General features: G+C 28.4%; 1 protein-coding gene across 1 annotated transcript; it reads right to left on the bottom strand.

The window, feature by feature from the left end:
- Positions 1-439: 439 nt before the first annotated feature.
- On the bottom strand, positions 440-13,442 carry LOC111030851. The gene is made up of 9 exons (XM_022310547.1): positions 12,991-13,442; positions 12,662-12,746; positions 8,441-8,524; positions 6,609-8,355; positions 6,363-6,538; positions 5,194-5,404; positions 4,811-5,122; positions 1,178-1,240; positions 440-773 (listed from the first exon to the last, which is right to left on the bottom strand). Exons 3-9 carry the CDS (start codon positions 8,474-8,476, stop codon positions 703-705), a joined length of 2,616 nt encoding a protein of 871 aa, XP_022166239.1. The 5' UTR covers positions 8,477-8,524; positions 12,662-12,746; positions 12,991-13,442; the 3' UTR covers positions 440-702.
- Between the last annotated feature and the right edge of the window lie 351 nt (positions 13,443-13,793).

Genomic DNA, 13,793 nt, shown 5'->3' with positions numbered 1-13,793 from the left:
GGATTTATTTTTTTGTTATATCTTTTATATTAAAAATAATTAAAATTAGTTTATGTAGAAACGTCTAAAGATTCAAATTAAATTGTTCAACTACAGTTTACTACACAATTTTTCATTATTATACAGGTAATACATATAATATCATCAAGTGCTATAATCCTCAAACATTTATTATTAAATAAATTCATTATTTTAATTGACAATTAAAAAGAATTAAAATAGTTATTATTAATAATAAATAGTTATAGAAAACAATATCTAATAATACTGACTCTTAGAACACTTAACAAAGTATATTATATTTAAAGTAGTTAAAATCATAAATTACACTCGGCAATTTGTAATAACTAATTAATTAAGTGATTAGTATAACACCACAATGTTATATATTTGTATGAATCGTTTATTCCAATCTAAAACATCTACAATAATAATTAACTATCAAAAAAAAAAAAAAAAAACAATAATAAGAAATTAAAATATGTTATGTTAAAAAAAATTATACATATATATCGTCAAACATTCTATCACTAAGGTCAAAATTCATTACACATAAAAAAACATACAAAAAAATTATATAGTAAAAGTTAGTAAAGTAAACGCAAGGTTAAACATAGATTCGAAGACAGAGTAGTGATAAATTAAATAATAAATAATTTAAGATTTATGGCCACATAATTTGATTGCACGTTATAAAAAGTCTTATTTTCTCCATAAGCTTTTGAAAAATCCACGTTTGGATTGACTGGTCACACATTCTTCAGTTATATCTCCTAAAATTAATAAAAATTATAAATACTTTATTAAATAATACAAATATCAACTTAATGTATATTTTTGTATATATGCCATACTATAAATATCATTCAAATTAATAAGTGTTTTGATATTATATTATTTTATACAATACATCCTGATAAGTAACAACTAAAAGTATTGGAGTACAACTGTTCTATTTAGTTTTAACATACATTTTTATAGATAACTATAGACTGAGGGGCAACTTGATATATCATTTAATATTTGTTATAACATATAACTAATTTCTGACTATTTTCTGGCTTTTAAAAACCATATGTATTCAAACATATTATTTTATTTGGATTTCTTTTATTTTGTCAATATTCTTTTAGAAACTTCTTAAATATGTACATATTACATAATAAATATAAGTTACCGTGTGGCCCAATCACTGAAGAAGAGAATACAGTTTTAGATTTGTTACTTTTGTTAGTATTACCTGAAACAAAATAAAATATTATTGAGTATCTCAAATCTAGTAGTGTATCTACTACTCAAGTAGTGTTTGGTATGTCATTGTTTATACATTTTTTAAAAAATATTTTGAAATGTTGGAAAGTGTCAAATAATGGTCGATTGACAATCAATTCATATATAACATTTAGATGGTTCTACACTATGAGATATAAAAGATAATATTAAATTATATAATTATTAGAATACTTTGATTTGAACTTATTAAATATATTTTTCTTTACGTATTACATTCAATTTAGTACTTTTCAAAATTTAACCAAACCCTAACAAATGTATAACTAACTAGGGTCATCAGGATATAGCTTCAATAACAATAAACAAAGAACATGATATAAAATATTTTAAATTTAGATACAAATACTTCCATACATTTTTGTTTTGAATTAATTATTATTTACAAGTAGCTGTGGGATTTTTGTTTAAGGAGGGACAGAGTCTCAAAGTCTCGCTTCTGCCGAGCTGCCAATGTAACTTAAAAGTCAAATTTGTAACCATTTCTAGATTAAAAGACAGACACAGCATAATTAAATGAATTTTAACAATAACCTAAAACTATTTATACTATGCATATTTTAGTTAAAAATTTTAGCGAAAAAAATAATTTAGAATAGGCTAATTAAATATTTAGGCACACCACCGTATATTTTATCAGTTTCCTAAAGGGTGTGCTGTGAATACCTGAATGTTTTTAGTTTTAACATCAGTATGAAACAATTGAACATAACTGTTTCATACATGGCTGGGTGCCACATAGAGATTTGCAGAGGAACAGATTTTTGTCAGGCTGTGGCGTGTTCATACACTGAATAGTGATCATCACTACATAGAATAAAACAAAGTCGTTTCTCGCTATCTGTCTGTCCCTATTTATGCTTAAATCTTTAAAACTAAGAAACAGATTTTGAAGAGTTTTTTTAAATTGATAGTGATTCAAGAAGAAGGTTTATATGTACATAACATGCATAATAAAGTAGAAAAACAGTGATAATTTTAAAGGTTTCTAATGTGATGTTGTAAATAAAAAATTTTTTTTTGTGTTTTCATTACAAACGCTGGCTGAACCCTATAAGAAATATCGAAATAATGTACTATAGAATTTTACACCTTAAAAATGTCTACAAAAAAGTCTGCGATGGTATATGTCTATCTTTTATGGATCTACAATAATTTTTTATCCTTTACTTTTTTGAGAAATAATGGCTTATTCATAAAGTGATTTTAAGCAATACAACATTAATCCATATACAATTAAGTACCTTAAATACATTGTGCATTTAATATAGATCAATATGGCTCTTTACAGCATGCAATTTAAATTAATATTTTCGAAGATATTGCAAATTGAGCAGTTGATACAGATTTAGGGGACATTCTGTAGTATTTAGTATCAGCATTGCACCTGTGCGGAGCCGAGGCGGGTTCCTAATATATAATATAAAGATGATGTTGTCTGTGTTACTGTGAATGTCCGCAATTGGTGAGTGCTGACAATCACCTAGTGAATGTCGACATACACCTACTAAATTGGTAAATGTTGAAAAATTAAAATAATATATACATGCACTAGTGGATGTTGACATTTACATAAGGATTTTGGTTAACATTGACATAGGTTATGTTTTGAAATTACACTGTGTATACCCTTGCCCACCGGTTGATGAATTTGATGCAAAAGCTTGCCTTAAATGTATTTTTTTATCCATATGTACATAAGTGATTTAATATTAAATTTTTTTTATATACTGAAAACTGGTTTCTGGTGTATAATTTATTTATAACTCCATTTTTGGTAACTAATTTTTTAGATACTAAATTATTAAAGTTATTACAAAATACTTCATGTATGTTTTCCATTAAAAAAAATGTTTTGGTTATTGTGCAAATCACTATACTACGATAACACTATAACTACGTTGAATGACAATATCATACAAAATGTTAACAAGGCAGCATATAGCATGGCGGTTATCCAGATATAATAAGTCACAGGATAAGATAACTAAACATTTTATTGAAATCATTAACTTGTACAATACCTTGTATATTAGTTAATGGTTAGGTTCAAGAATATTAGATGAGATCAGATTAAATAATATCGGCATTACCAATATCATTATATAAATGTCGACATTCGTTAAATGTTTACTAACAGCACATAATATTTAAATTAATACGCCAACATTCACCAATGACTTTGGTGTATGACGACATTAACCGGTGACTGTCAGAACTCACCAACTGCAGACATTTGCAGTAACATCTGCATATTTCACGTTTCTGTTCCATGTTTCTAATAAGTAATTAATTTGACAAATAGACAATGCTTATTTAAAGTGGGCTACAACTTCTAATAACTAATAATATTGATGCGCCTTGATTCATAAAATGTAGGGAACCACTACTATAACATATCATATTTAAATGTTTTCAACAGGGCTCGAGTTGAAAATTTTTTTTTGTTTTATGTTATTTAAAATAAAAATGTTACGCAATTGTTGTGTTTATTATTATTTAGAATTGAAAGGTTATTTTACCCAAAATTTGCTTAAAAATCCAGTATGTAGCTTACAACTTAATTTTTTTCAACATAATTTTCAATGTCAATAGAAATTTTATTTTATTTTTTAATGGTCTATTTTCATGGAGCTTGTATGTTTGATGCTGGACCTCAGTAGTACGAAGTAGAGTCTACCAATATGGCGGCATTGAAAAATTAAAAAAAGTATGTACTTCTACAGAGCAATTATCAGGGCATCATTCCTTTATCATTACTATTATTACTATGTATTTGCTCTAGGCAAAAAATTAAAAAATTACAACTTAACGGGGAATATAGCCCAGATACGGAGTATAATAAATTATTAGATTGTTTGCTAAGACCAAAATAAATGACATGAAATAAATATTTCTACGAATACAATATTATGACTTGGAACAGGATGCCATACTTGCATCCTGCATGCTCTATCTCTTTCTTGCAAAAGCATAAAATAACAAATTGTATGCTTTGAATAATTCATTTAACTCGGTTTTATTTAATCTTAGAGTGAATTTACTTATTAAGAAATTTAGAAGTAAACATATGATCTAGTTGATGACAGGTTTTTTTTAATATTTCAATTTTAAAGAGAGTTACGAGCATTTTAATGTCGTCTTCTTAAATAAATGGGTTTTAAATTACCTATTTCGTTTAAAGATATTCTATAAATTACATTTTGCTATGTTATATTTTATTAACCGTTATGTTTTATTTTATAGTATTTAATTATTTTTGTTTATTGTTTTCAGTTATAATAACCTTTACAAATGTTGATCGTTTTTTTTTTTTTTTTTGTCAAATATAACGTTTGCAAGCCAAGGTTTTCGATTATTTTTATAAATCAACTTTATTTTTGACATACTTTATGGATTATTTATAAATGGTTATAATTGATGAACACATTATGGATATAAATTAATTTCGTCCAATCAAAAAATTATTTGATAGAGTAGTGAAAAACAAATACATTTTAATAATATTTCATAAGCTAACCCTTTCTAATAAGTAGACTAGTGACACGTCGAAGTGCTTCTCTGGGAGACCTGTGAAAGAACTTTGGTGTAAGGTTAGGGGGTAATGTAACAGGTTTATGGCCTTCTCGAGAATCCCATTGTGAGTGGCCCACAGGGCTTTTGCTAGCCAATTTGTCTAGCTGTTCTACTGACACAGGACGAAATTGTCGTTGCCGTGGGTACCATCCCCTACCAGGTCCATTTAGGTGCAACAACTCTGCACCAGCCATTGCTTGACCTAAGCCAATACTAGAACCATGACCAGCACCTCTCATGTTGATGCTCATACTATCTGTATTATACACAAAGAACAATAAGTTAACAATTAAATAATTTTTATACACATTTTTATTTTGAACTTACTTGACATCTGAGTCATTGTTTTAGTACCAGTGGCAGAATACTGACGGGGAAAATCACATCTTCCTAATAGTGGCGTATCTGGCAATGAACTTGAAATATCTGATAATTTTTCAATAGTACTGGGATGAATACTGGTTTTAAGCATTAAAGGTTTAGGGTATCCATCAGAAACGGGTACTTCAGATGGATAAGTTCTTCTCTCAGATTGCACCTATAATTCCATAGAAACATTATTATCAATGATTAAATAAATATCTATTAATTGGCTTGAAATTCTAACACCTAATTTGTTATTTTTCTTTTGGGAAAAAATTTTTTTTTTTATGTTTAATTATTCATAATGAATCGATATAGGCAATAATAATAAAAATAATCTTTTACCACGGAAATTATTCTAATTACAATTTATAATGTGACAGTTCATGTGAAATGTAAACAATATTATACTTATATAAATAATTATAACATTTAAGGCCAAACCTAACATAACCTTACCAGTTAATAATAAATGGCTGAGCTGATAATAGGTGTTATTACCAGCAGAATTCCCCCAGTTAGGTGTCTATTAACTTTACCTGGACATTGTAAGAAAGTCCTTTAAACTCATTGAACTTAAAACTAAAACTGTACATAGCAAAAAAATAAATAAACAAAAATAATAAAAAGAATAAGCAAAATGAGAGGGGGGAAATGTGTACTATATTATATTGTATATGTATGTTTTTCATTGAATACTAGCTTTAGGTACTTTTGAATATGAAAAAAATGTTAAATAATTAACAATTTTAATTGTATAACATTTATGTATTATTTTATACTTGTACAAACATATTTTTTTTTACCTACATATGTAATATTCATAATAATTTATTATTAATAAGAAAAGGCAGTTCAAAGTGTAAAATTATCTATTCAAAAACAATTATATAAACTAATTAGGTACTAATCTAACTTCAGCTTTATTTTAATGCATTTTATACGTTTTATTATCATGATCAAGAGTTAAAATATGTGAATTTATAGTAATCAAATAGCATAAAATAATATTTAATTCATTATGAGATAACAAATGGAGAATTTACAGTGTACCTACAACACTAAATTAGTGTATTATTTATATAAACATTGTACAGTTTAAAATATAACTAACTCAATCATAAGTTACTCACAGATCGTGTTCCAATTTTTTGATGTTGTTGAAAGTTATGAGAAAATTCTGCGTCTATCGATCGAGATTTGATTATTGAAGTACTTGGTTCATTTTTATGAACATCAAATATGAATGGTACAGGAGCTGAGTTTTCTCTTTTTGTTTCAACGCCACTCAATATAGGTAGCTCTGAAACTATACAATTCATCACAATAAATTAACCAAATCACAAATAATAAGGTTTTTTAATTATCCAATTAGTTACCAATCTCTTCAATAGGTGATGGGGGCAATGGTCCAAACAAAAATGAATCAAAATCTCCATCAATATTATTAAGGCTTATCTGTTCATTTACAAATTCTTCTAAAATGTTAGCATTTGCATAATTTTCACAACTATCATTAGAATCGATGTCAAGTCCTTTGTCATATAAACTAAAATTTGTGTAACCAATGTCGACACAGTCCTCTCCATTAGTTTTGCCTTCAGGCGCTTTATCAAATAAATTAATATTGGTATAACCAATTTTCAAATGGTCCTCTTCATTAACATCAACTTCATTTCCATTCTCAACTACATTCATATTTGTATAGTCAATATCAACATTATTGTCATTGGGCTTGATTTCACATGCCTTGTTAAAAGTTGTTATTTTGGTATAACTAACATTAGTCAAACTATCCTCATTATTAGTTACTAATTTATCTTTATTAAAAACATTAATATTGATATAACCAATACTGGTACGGTCTTCTCCGTTGGCATTAACTTCGTTTGTCTTGTTAAATGTGTTAACATCTGAATAACCAATACTTGCACAGTCCTCTTCTTCATTAGTTTTGATTTTATATTCAGAGTTAATAACATTAATATTTGAGTAATCAATGTCTGAACAGTCATTTTCTGCATTAGTTTGAAGTTCTTTATTAAATACATTTATATTTGTATAACCAATGCCTGATAATTCCTTTTCTAAAGAAGTGTCATGTTTTTTATTAAAATCATTAATATTTATATAACCAATACTGGTACAGTTTTCTTCTATGTTACTTTTAATTTCATCTTCATTGTTGGTATTCATTTCAAGTTCTTTCTTAAAAACGTTACTAATCATATGAAAATCATTTTGGTGGATTTCCTGAATCAAAACTTCATTATTCACTTGACAATTAACAAAAATATCTTCAGTTTGACAGCTTGTGTCGACATATATTTTTTGATTTTGATGTTTGAATAATTCGGTTGATACTTGAACAGACATGTCATGTTTAGCAACAATATTTTTGCAAAGATTATTCATAAATAATTCGTGTTTAGTTGCACACATTGTTAAGTATGAACACGAATGATGGCTTTTTGTACTATCATGACTTATAAGATTTGGTAACGAAGAAACTCTGTAAAGCAGAGGAGGGTGTGGAGGTTGAAAGTCTGGTGGCATTTCATCTAGACCATCTACTAGACCTTCTTTAAGCAAAGTTTTTATGTCTTCAAATGTTGAACTAAATCGATTTAGTTCATTATCTTCGGGTAAAGAATGATTTCTATTATTAACATATTTATTTACATAGACTGGCATATCCACACATTGTTTTGGAGAGTATTGATCATGATTATTGCTTGAAACAACATAATCTTCTTCTTGAAAGAATTGATTGTGCTCGATTGCTATTGGATGGCCATTAAATGGCACATTATCGCTGACTAGAGGCAAGACAATTTTTAAGACATTACTTGGTTGACCATCTAAACACAATTCATTAATACATTCCGACTGTAAATTATCTGTCTGAAGAACCGCCATACAACCATTGTGAGAAGAAGTAATTGGGACTACAGCACTAGTTTCATTTTCAGATTCCAAAGGTGAAATGTGTGATACCGTTTCAAGATCAACACATTCCATTACCTGTGCCAAAGGCCAACTTCTACGATCTTTTTGAAAATCTACAGACTTTGAATAGGAAGTATTTTCATCGTTTTTACTGCACGCATTATTTTTCACTCTAGGCTAAAAAAACAATTACTAAACAATTTAATATCATTTTTTTTAAACATTATGTTTATTTAAATAAATTAAATAAAACAAAAATTACCAAAGTAGATGATACAGCAATCGTATTGGGTAACATAGTAGACTGAGATATTTCTTATTTCTGAGCTATAAACAATTTGATATCCTAGAAAACAAAACAACATAATATTACTAAATAAGAATTTAATAATAAAAACAATAAAATGAAAGAAAAATTAAGTCTATCTATATATTATACTATAATTGGTAGGACTAATGCATTTTAAACATAAAATAACAATAAAACAAACACTACATTTAATAACAAAGGTAACCAATTAAATATTTGTACAAAATTATTAAAACTAAGTTTGGTACTAAAATAGTTGTATAGGATACTATAAGACTCTTACATATATTTCGGTAAGTAAATACAAATTTTACTACCTATATTATATATCTAAGTAAATATAATTATTAATCATTAAACCTCTCATTACTGACATTTTGTTTTATTAAATGAAATGCATTTTATAATCATAAATTATGTTTTTCTGTTTTACAATATTTAAGACTTAAGTTGTACACACTTTAAACAACAGTGTTTCTATATGCTTTACCGCTATAAACCAAATAGTAAAATATTTAATTATAATCAAATATGTTATATTTTCTTCTGCAAACCATATAAAGATAAAATTATACATATTTATAATAATATTTAAAATATATATTTGTCTAAAATAATTAACTATAGGTATATCTACTAAAATAATAAATAGTAGAAATGTTTCTACATTCCAGTATTCCACTTAACTTAATATATATATTTAGATTGATAATAAAACATTTATTAGATATTGTCTGAAATCATTTAATGACTCTTTAAGTAGCCATAAATGTTAATAATGGCTGCATGCCCACATGCCTTCAATTTAGCACATAGTGTGCTAAATAACTAAATTTGTATTTATTCTAGATGCATTGTTATATTTTTAGGTTTGACTCACGGTAATGTTAATAGGTTACAATTGCCCTATTTTAGTTTACAATTATGGTATAGAATACCACCTTAAAGTGTTAATAAGTCATTTAATTTATAATTGATGTTTAAGAAAACTAATATATCTACCTATTATTTAAACCTAAAATTAAAATTTGTACTCTGAACAAAAAAAATCATGGGTACCTACCTCTAATAGATCATATGAAAATTATATTAGTTCCTTATTAGTTTATTGTGGATATAAAATAAAATAAAACATTTGTATGAATTATTTTACTAACACTTTTAATAATAGACCTCATTAGGCATATACAAGAAGGTTGGCACTATAATATTGTACAATAGCTAAGGTTTAATGTCATATTATGCTCTTATCAGGCTATCATATAGTATGTGGTCAATAGCCAAATGCATTCTACCAGCCACTATAGGATGCAATCTACCAGCGACCAGCCTATTTTTACACAGACCTAAGTTTATCTTTAATAGATAATGTTTAATTTTTTCTTCAATGAACATTTTGTCTGTGTGGTCTTACACCTTATGACTTCCAATAACAATAATTTGAAATAGTATTGTTCCAAGGTAAAATTATTATATGTTATGTATAATACATAAGATATAATAATACATATTGCACGGGATATTGCATGTATCTCATGGAAACATGGTGGTGAGAAAATAATAAATAGGATTTATTAATTGCATTTTTGAGAGATATGGCGGAAGTTTTTGTATAATTTGAATGGTTGCTACACCGAACACAGTATTTATCCTTGCTGACAACAATTTTTTTGACAAACGATAGGTACATTAATTTTTCTTAATTATTTAAAATAATGATATACCTACTATAATATCACAATATAATTTTCGAACCATTTATTTGTGGTATTTCGCAATCCGCAGACTATACTCGTAAATTCACTGGTAGATCGCATACTATATGACAGCCCTCTTATTGAATTATTAGGTAATACTAGCATATCCAGGCAGACAATAAATGCCGTATCTTAAAAGAGAAAAGTTTCAAAAATACTTTAAAAATTAAAACAACCAATTTTTAGTTGATAAAATTATTAAACTTTTAACAAAACCAATAAACTCAAAAATGTTTGACAAAAAAACTATGTATAAAATAAAATACCCATACTAAGTCTGAATGTACTATGTATAGGCACATATTTGTAATTAGGTATCATTTGCTTATAAATAGAATAGTCGATAGAATATAACAGTAACAACAAATAAACTTTAGTACCAAAATACTTCAAAAAATACTATGTAAAAGTTGACAAGAAAGTAATTTGTAGGTGCTGTACAAAAGGTCGAGTGTATGTGTGTTCCTTGCCATTGAGTAGGTCACTGTAACGGAAGTGTTCAATTTAAGTTCAATGATAAATCATTAAAAAAAAAACATGTACAAAATAAAATAAAAATGAGTCCTGGGTGAAGGCAGTGTAAGGTTTTGCAAACCAAAATTACCAAAATATTAAAATTTTAACAAATTAGATAAAATTTTCTACGAAAAAAAGTTGAAAATCAAAGAATATTTTACTACAAAAAGTGTCTTTAGACTCAAAAATAAATAAAAACACACATTGTAAAAACAATACATTCAACGTTCAGAATCTAAAACTCTATTAATTTTCTCGTTCATTGAATTTTTGATAGTTAATTGTTTTTAACTGCTTCTGTTCTCAGGAATTTAAGATTAGTATGTATCTACTATAAATTATACTAAATCAGCGGTTCTCAACCTTTTTGAGTTTGCGACCCCCTATAACAGGGATGGCAAACCATTTGAACACCGCGTGCCCAAAATTAGTAATAACATTTTTGTTTTTAGAGCGTGCCATGAAAAAAATATTAAAAATATTGTATTTTGTTATACTATAATTTGATTGTATAATTAATGTATTAGTATAAAAAGGTTAGTTTAGGTTATTATAGGTCCTATAATATTATATTATATAATATATAATGATAAAAATTTTCGCGTGCCCACAAAATCTTTTCGGGTGCCATGGCTTTGCCATCCCTGCCTTTTAATGTTACCAAGATGTCCAACGACCCTTTTATAATGTAAGCATTAAAAAATTGAACCAACTGTTATTATTGTATTTATTTGTGTATATATTTTATAAAAAAAGGTATATTATGTACACTTCAATGAATGTTTTTATCGACTACCGGACTATCCAAAAATATATATATTATAACACTTACTATTAATTATAAGATTCTAAGTGAAACAATTTTTTTCCCACATGGATTGACGACCCCCAAAGGAGTCGCGACCCCCCGGTTGAGAATCGCTGTACTAAATAATATATTTTTATCTACTTGCATAGTAATTAACTTTAATACACATGGAGGCTTATAAATAGTAAATGTTACTATGTATATCAATAATTAGATACATACAAGTATACATACATCAAGTAACTATATCTAATAACGTAAATTATAGACTTATACACTTAATATATACAGTATAGTAAAACTTCCATTTAATAAAATACTTTTGGAAATAAAACTAAATTAGAAACCAAACTTATTTACCTAGATATTTCTATTTAAAAAATTTCTCTAAAATACAAATTTTTTTGTTGCGCATGGGACTGTAGGAAGTGGAAGTATTATGAAAGTTTCACTGTGCTTAAATTAAGTTAAATTCATTTTCATACATTTTTAATTTTCAGAATAATTTCAGTTGAACTCCCCGGTGAATTTTTTTTAAAAATCATTATTAGTCAATGTACGTCCCGCAAAGATAATCATGAATTGTCTGTAGCCCAAATTATTCATTGTGTCACAATATTTCAATATTTCAATTTGTTATATCTTAGAAACTAAGTCCGACTGACAAATTATTATGGTACCTTTATTTTTTTTTCATCAAAAACTGTAAGGAAACTAAACTAGAATTATGCCAAATGTTGTATTATTTTGATTTTGAAAGGTAAAACTTAAAATCATTTTTGTAGTAGCTACCTTGTAGCATATTAATCATTATTAATACAATTTTTATTATTATAAGACATGCATGAACATCAGTAGGTAATGTATACTGTAAAGGTTTGAGTATTTATAGTAGAGAACACAAAAAAAAAACAAGTTATTGGATGGTTATTATTTTTATGTCTGTGAGATGTTTTCTAAACTAGTACCAACATTAGGATGTATAAAAACAATATGCATTCCAATTATGGAGACAACTTGAAATTTCTAGCAACACAAGTTTGCTTGTATAATATAGTTATAGGTACTTATAACTTAGTTAAATTTACTTACATGCAACAGAGGTAATCTGACGAAGAAAAATATCCAAGTCTAGAAATGGGATTCAAGTCACACTATTCCACTGGTTGTCTCCATTCTACGAAAAGACAATATAAACATTTAATATGGGCTTCGTTGAAAGGTTTGTTCTACAGCACTGTTTATCGCTGCGTTTGGACCAGTTTGATGCATGAATCAAGGAGCGGACAACGAGACCGTAACAAATGCTGTGATTGGCAGGAGACTAGATGATGCGAGTCGGATGTTCCATATCTGAGCCATGGCATGCCATACTCATAAATATAAGGACAAAGTAATAGAAATAGCAACATCCAACTTACCGGACACGGCGGCGCTCCGGCTCCTGTCTCGAACGCGTAAGTTGGCGAGTGGCACCGACCAGCTTTGTGGGCTCACGGAACGCCGTCGAAGTCACGATTATCGCTCTAGTCGCGAACCGTCGTCGGCGACATCGTCACCGTCGTCACCGCCGTCATCACCGTCGTCGTCGTCGTCGTCGTCGTCGTCGTCGTCATTCCTCCGACCGCGCAAAACGGAAAACACAGACGTCCGGCTCCCCGCTGCGTAAGTTGTTCACTCGTTCCGGCGAGTCGCCAAGCGAATTATTTTCGGTGGGGTAGGAGGAAAAAACTAAACGGATTAAAAAAAAAAACAAAAAAAAATCAACAAAACAATAAGGGGGACGAAATGAAAATTTAAAGAGCTGACACTGGCTGAAAATAATCAATAACTCCGCTTCTGTTTTGATGTTGTGTATGTGCGTACGTGTGAGCTTGTGTGTGTGTGATAATGTCAGTCCTTGACATTGATAACGCGGTGTTTACCATTTACTGCCGCCGCCGATGACGCCGAACGCCACCGCCGCGCGCCGAGAGAGATAGTGGGTCGGTCGTGCGAGTGTGGTGTTCCACAGGGGGGGGGGGGTGAGGCCATGAAGGGAGGTATAAAATACTATACGATTTTATAATACTATATTATGCGTAGTACGTACGACTGACGAATGTACTTTAGTATCATACCATCGACTACTTCTAATATACCTAATTGGCATTAGACACTAACACATAGATGTAATAAAGAAGAGAGGTTTTTTTTACTTTTATAATACTTGTCTCTATTTCTT

Source organism: Myzus persicae, unplaced genomic scaffold, assembly GCF_001856785.1.
Source record: "Myzus persicae strain clone G006 unplaced genomic scaffold, MPER_G0061.0, whole genome shotgun sequence".
In the NCBI taxonomy this organism is placed as follows: domain Eukaryota; kingdom Metazoa; phylum Arthropoda; class Insecta; order Hemiptera; family Aphididae; genus Myzus; species Myzus persicae.
Note: the sequence above shows the minus strand (reverse complement) of the source record. Positions and strands in the feature narration are given on the sequence as shown.

Coding starts and splice junctions, on each gene's coding strand:
- LOC111030851 (XM_022310547.1), bottom strand. CDS start 8,476: ATGTTACCCAATACGATTGCTGTATCATCTACTTTG. Junction 8,356..8,440: donor TTGCTGTATCATCTACTTTG/GTAATTTTTGTT, acceptor TTGTTTTTTTAG/CCTAGAGTGAAAAATAATGC. Junction 1,241..4,810: donor TAGTCTACTTATTAGAAAGG/GTTAGCTTATGA, acceptor ATTTTGTTTCAG/GTAATACTAACAAAAGTAAC.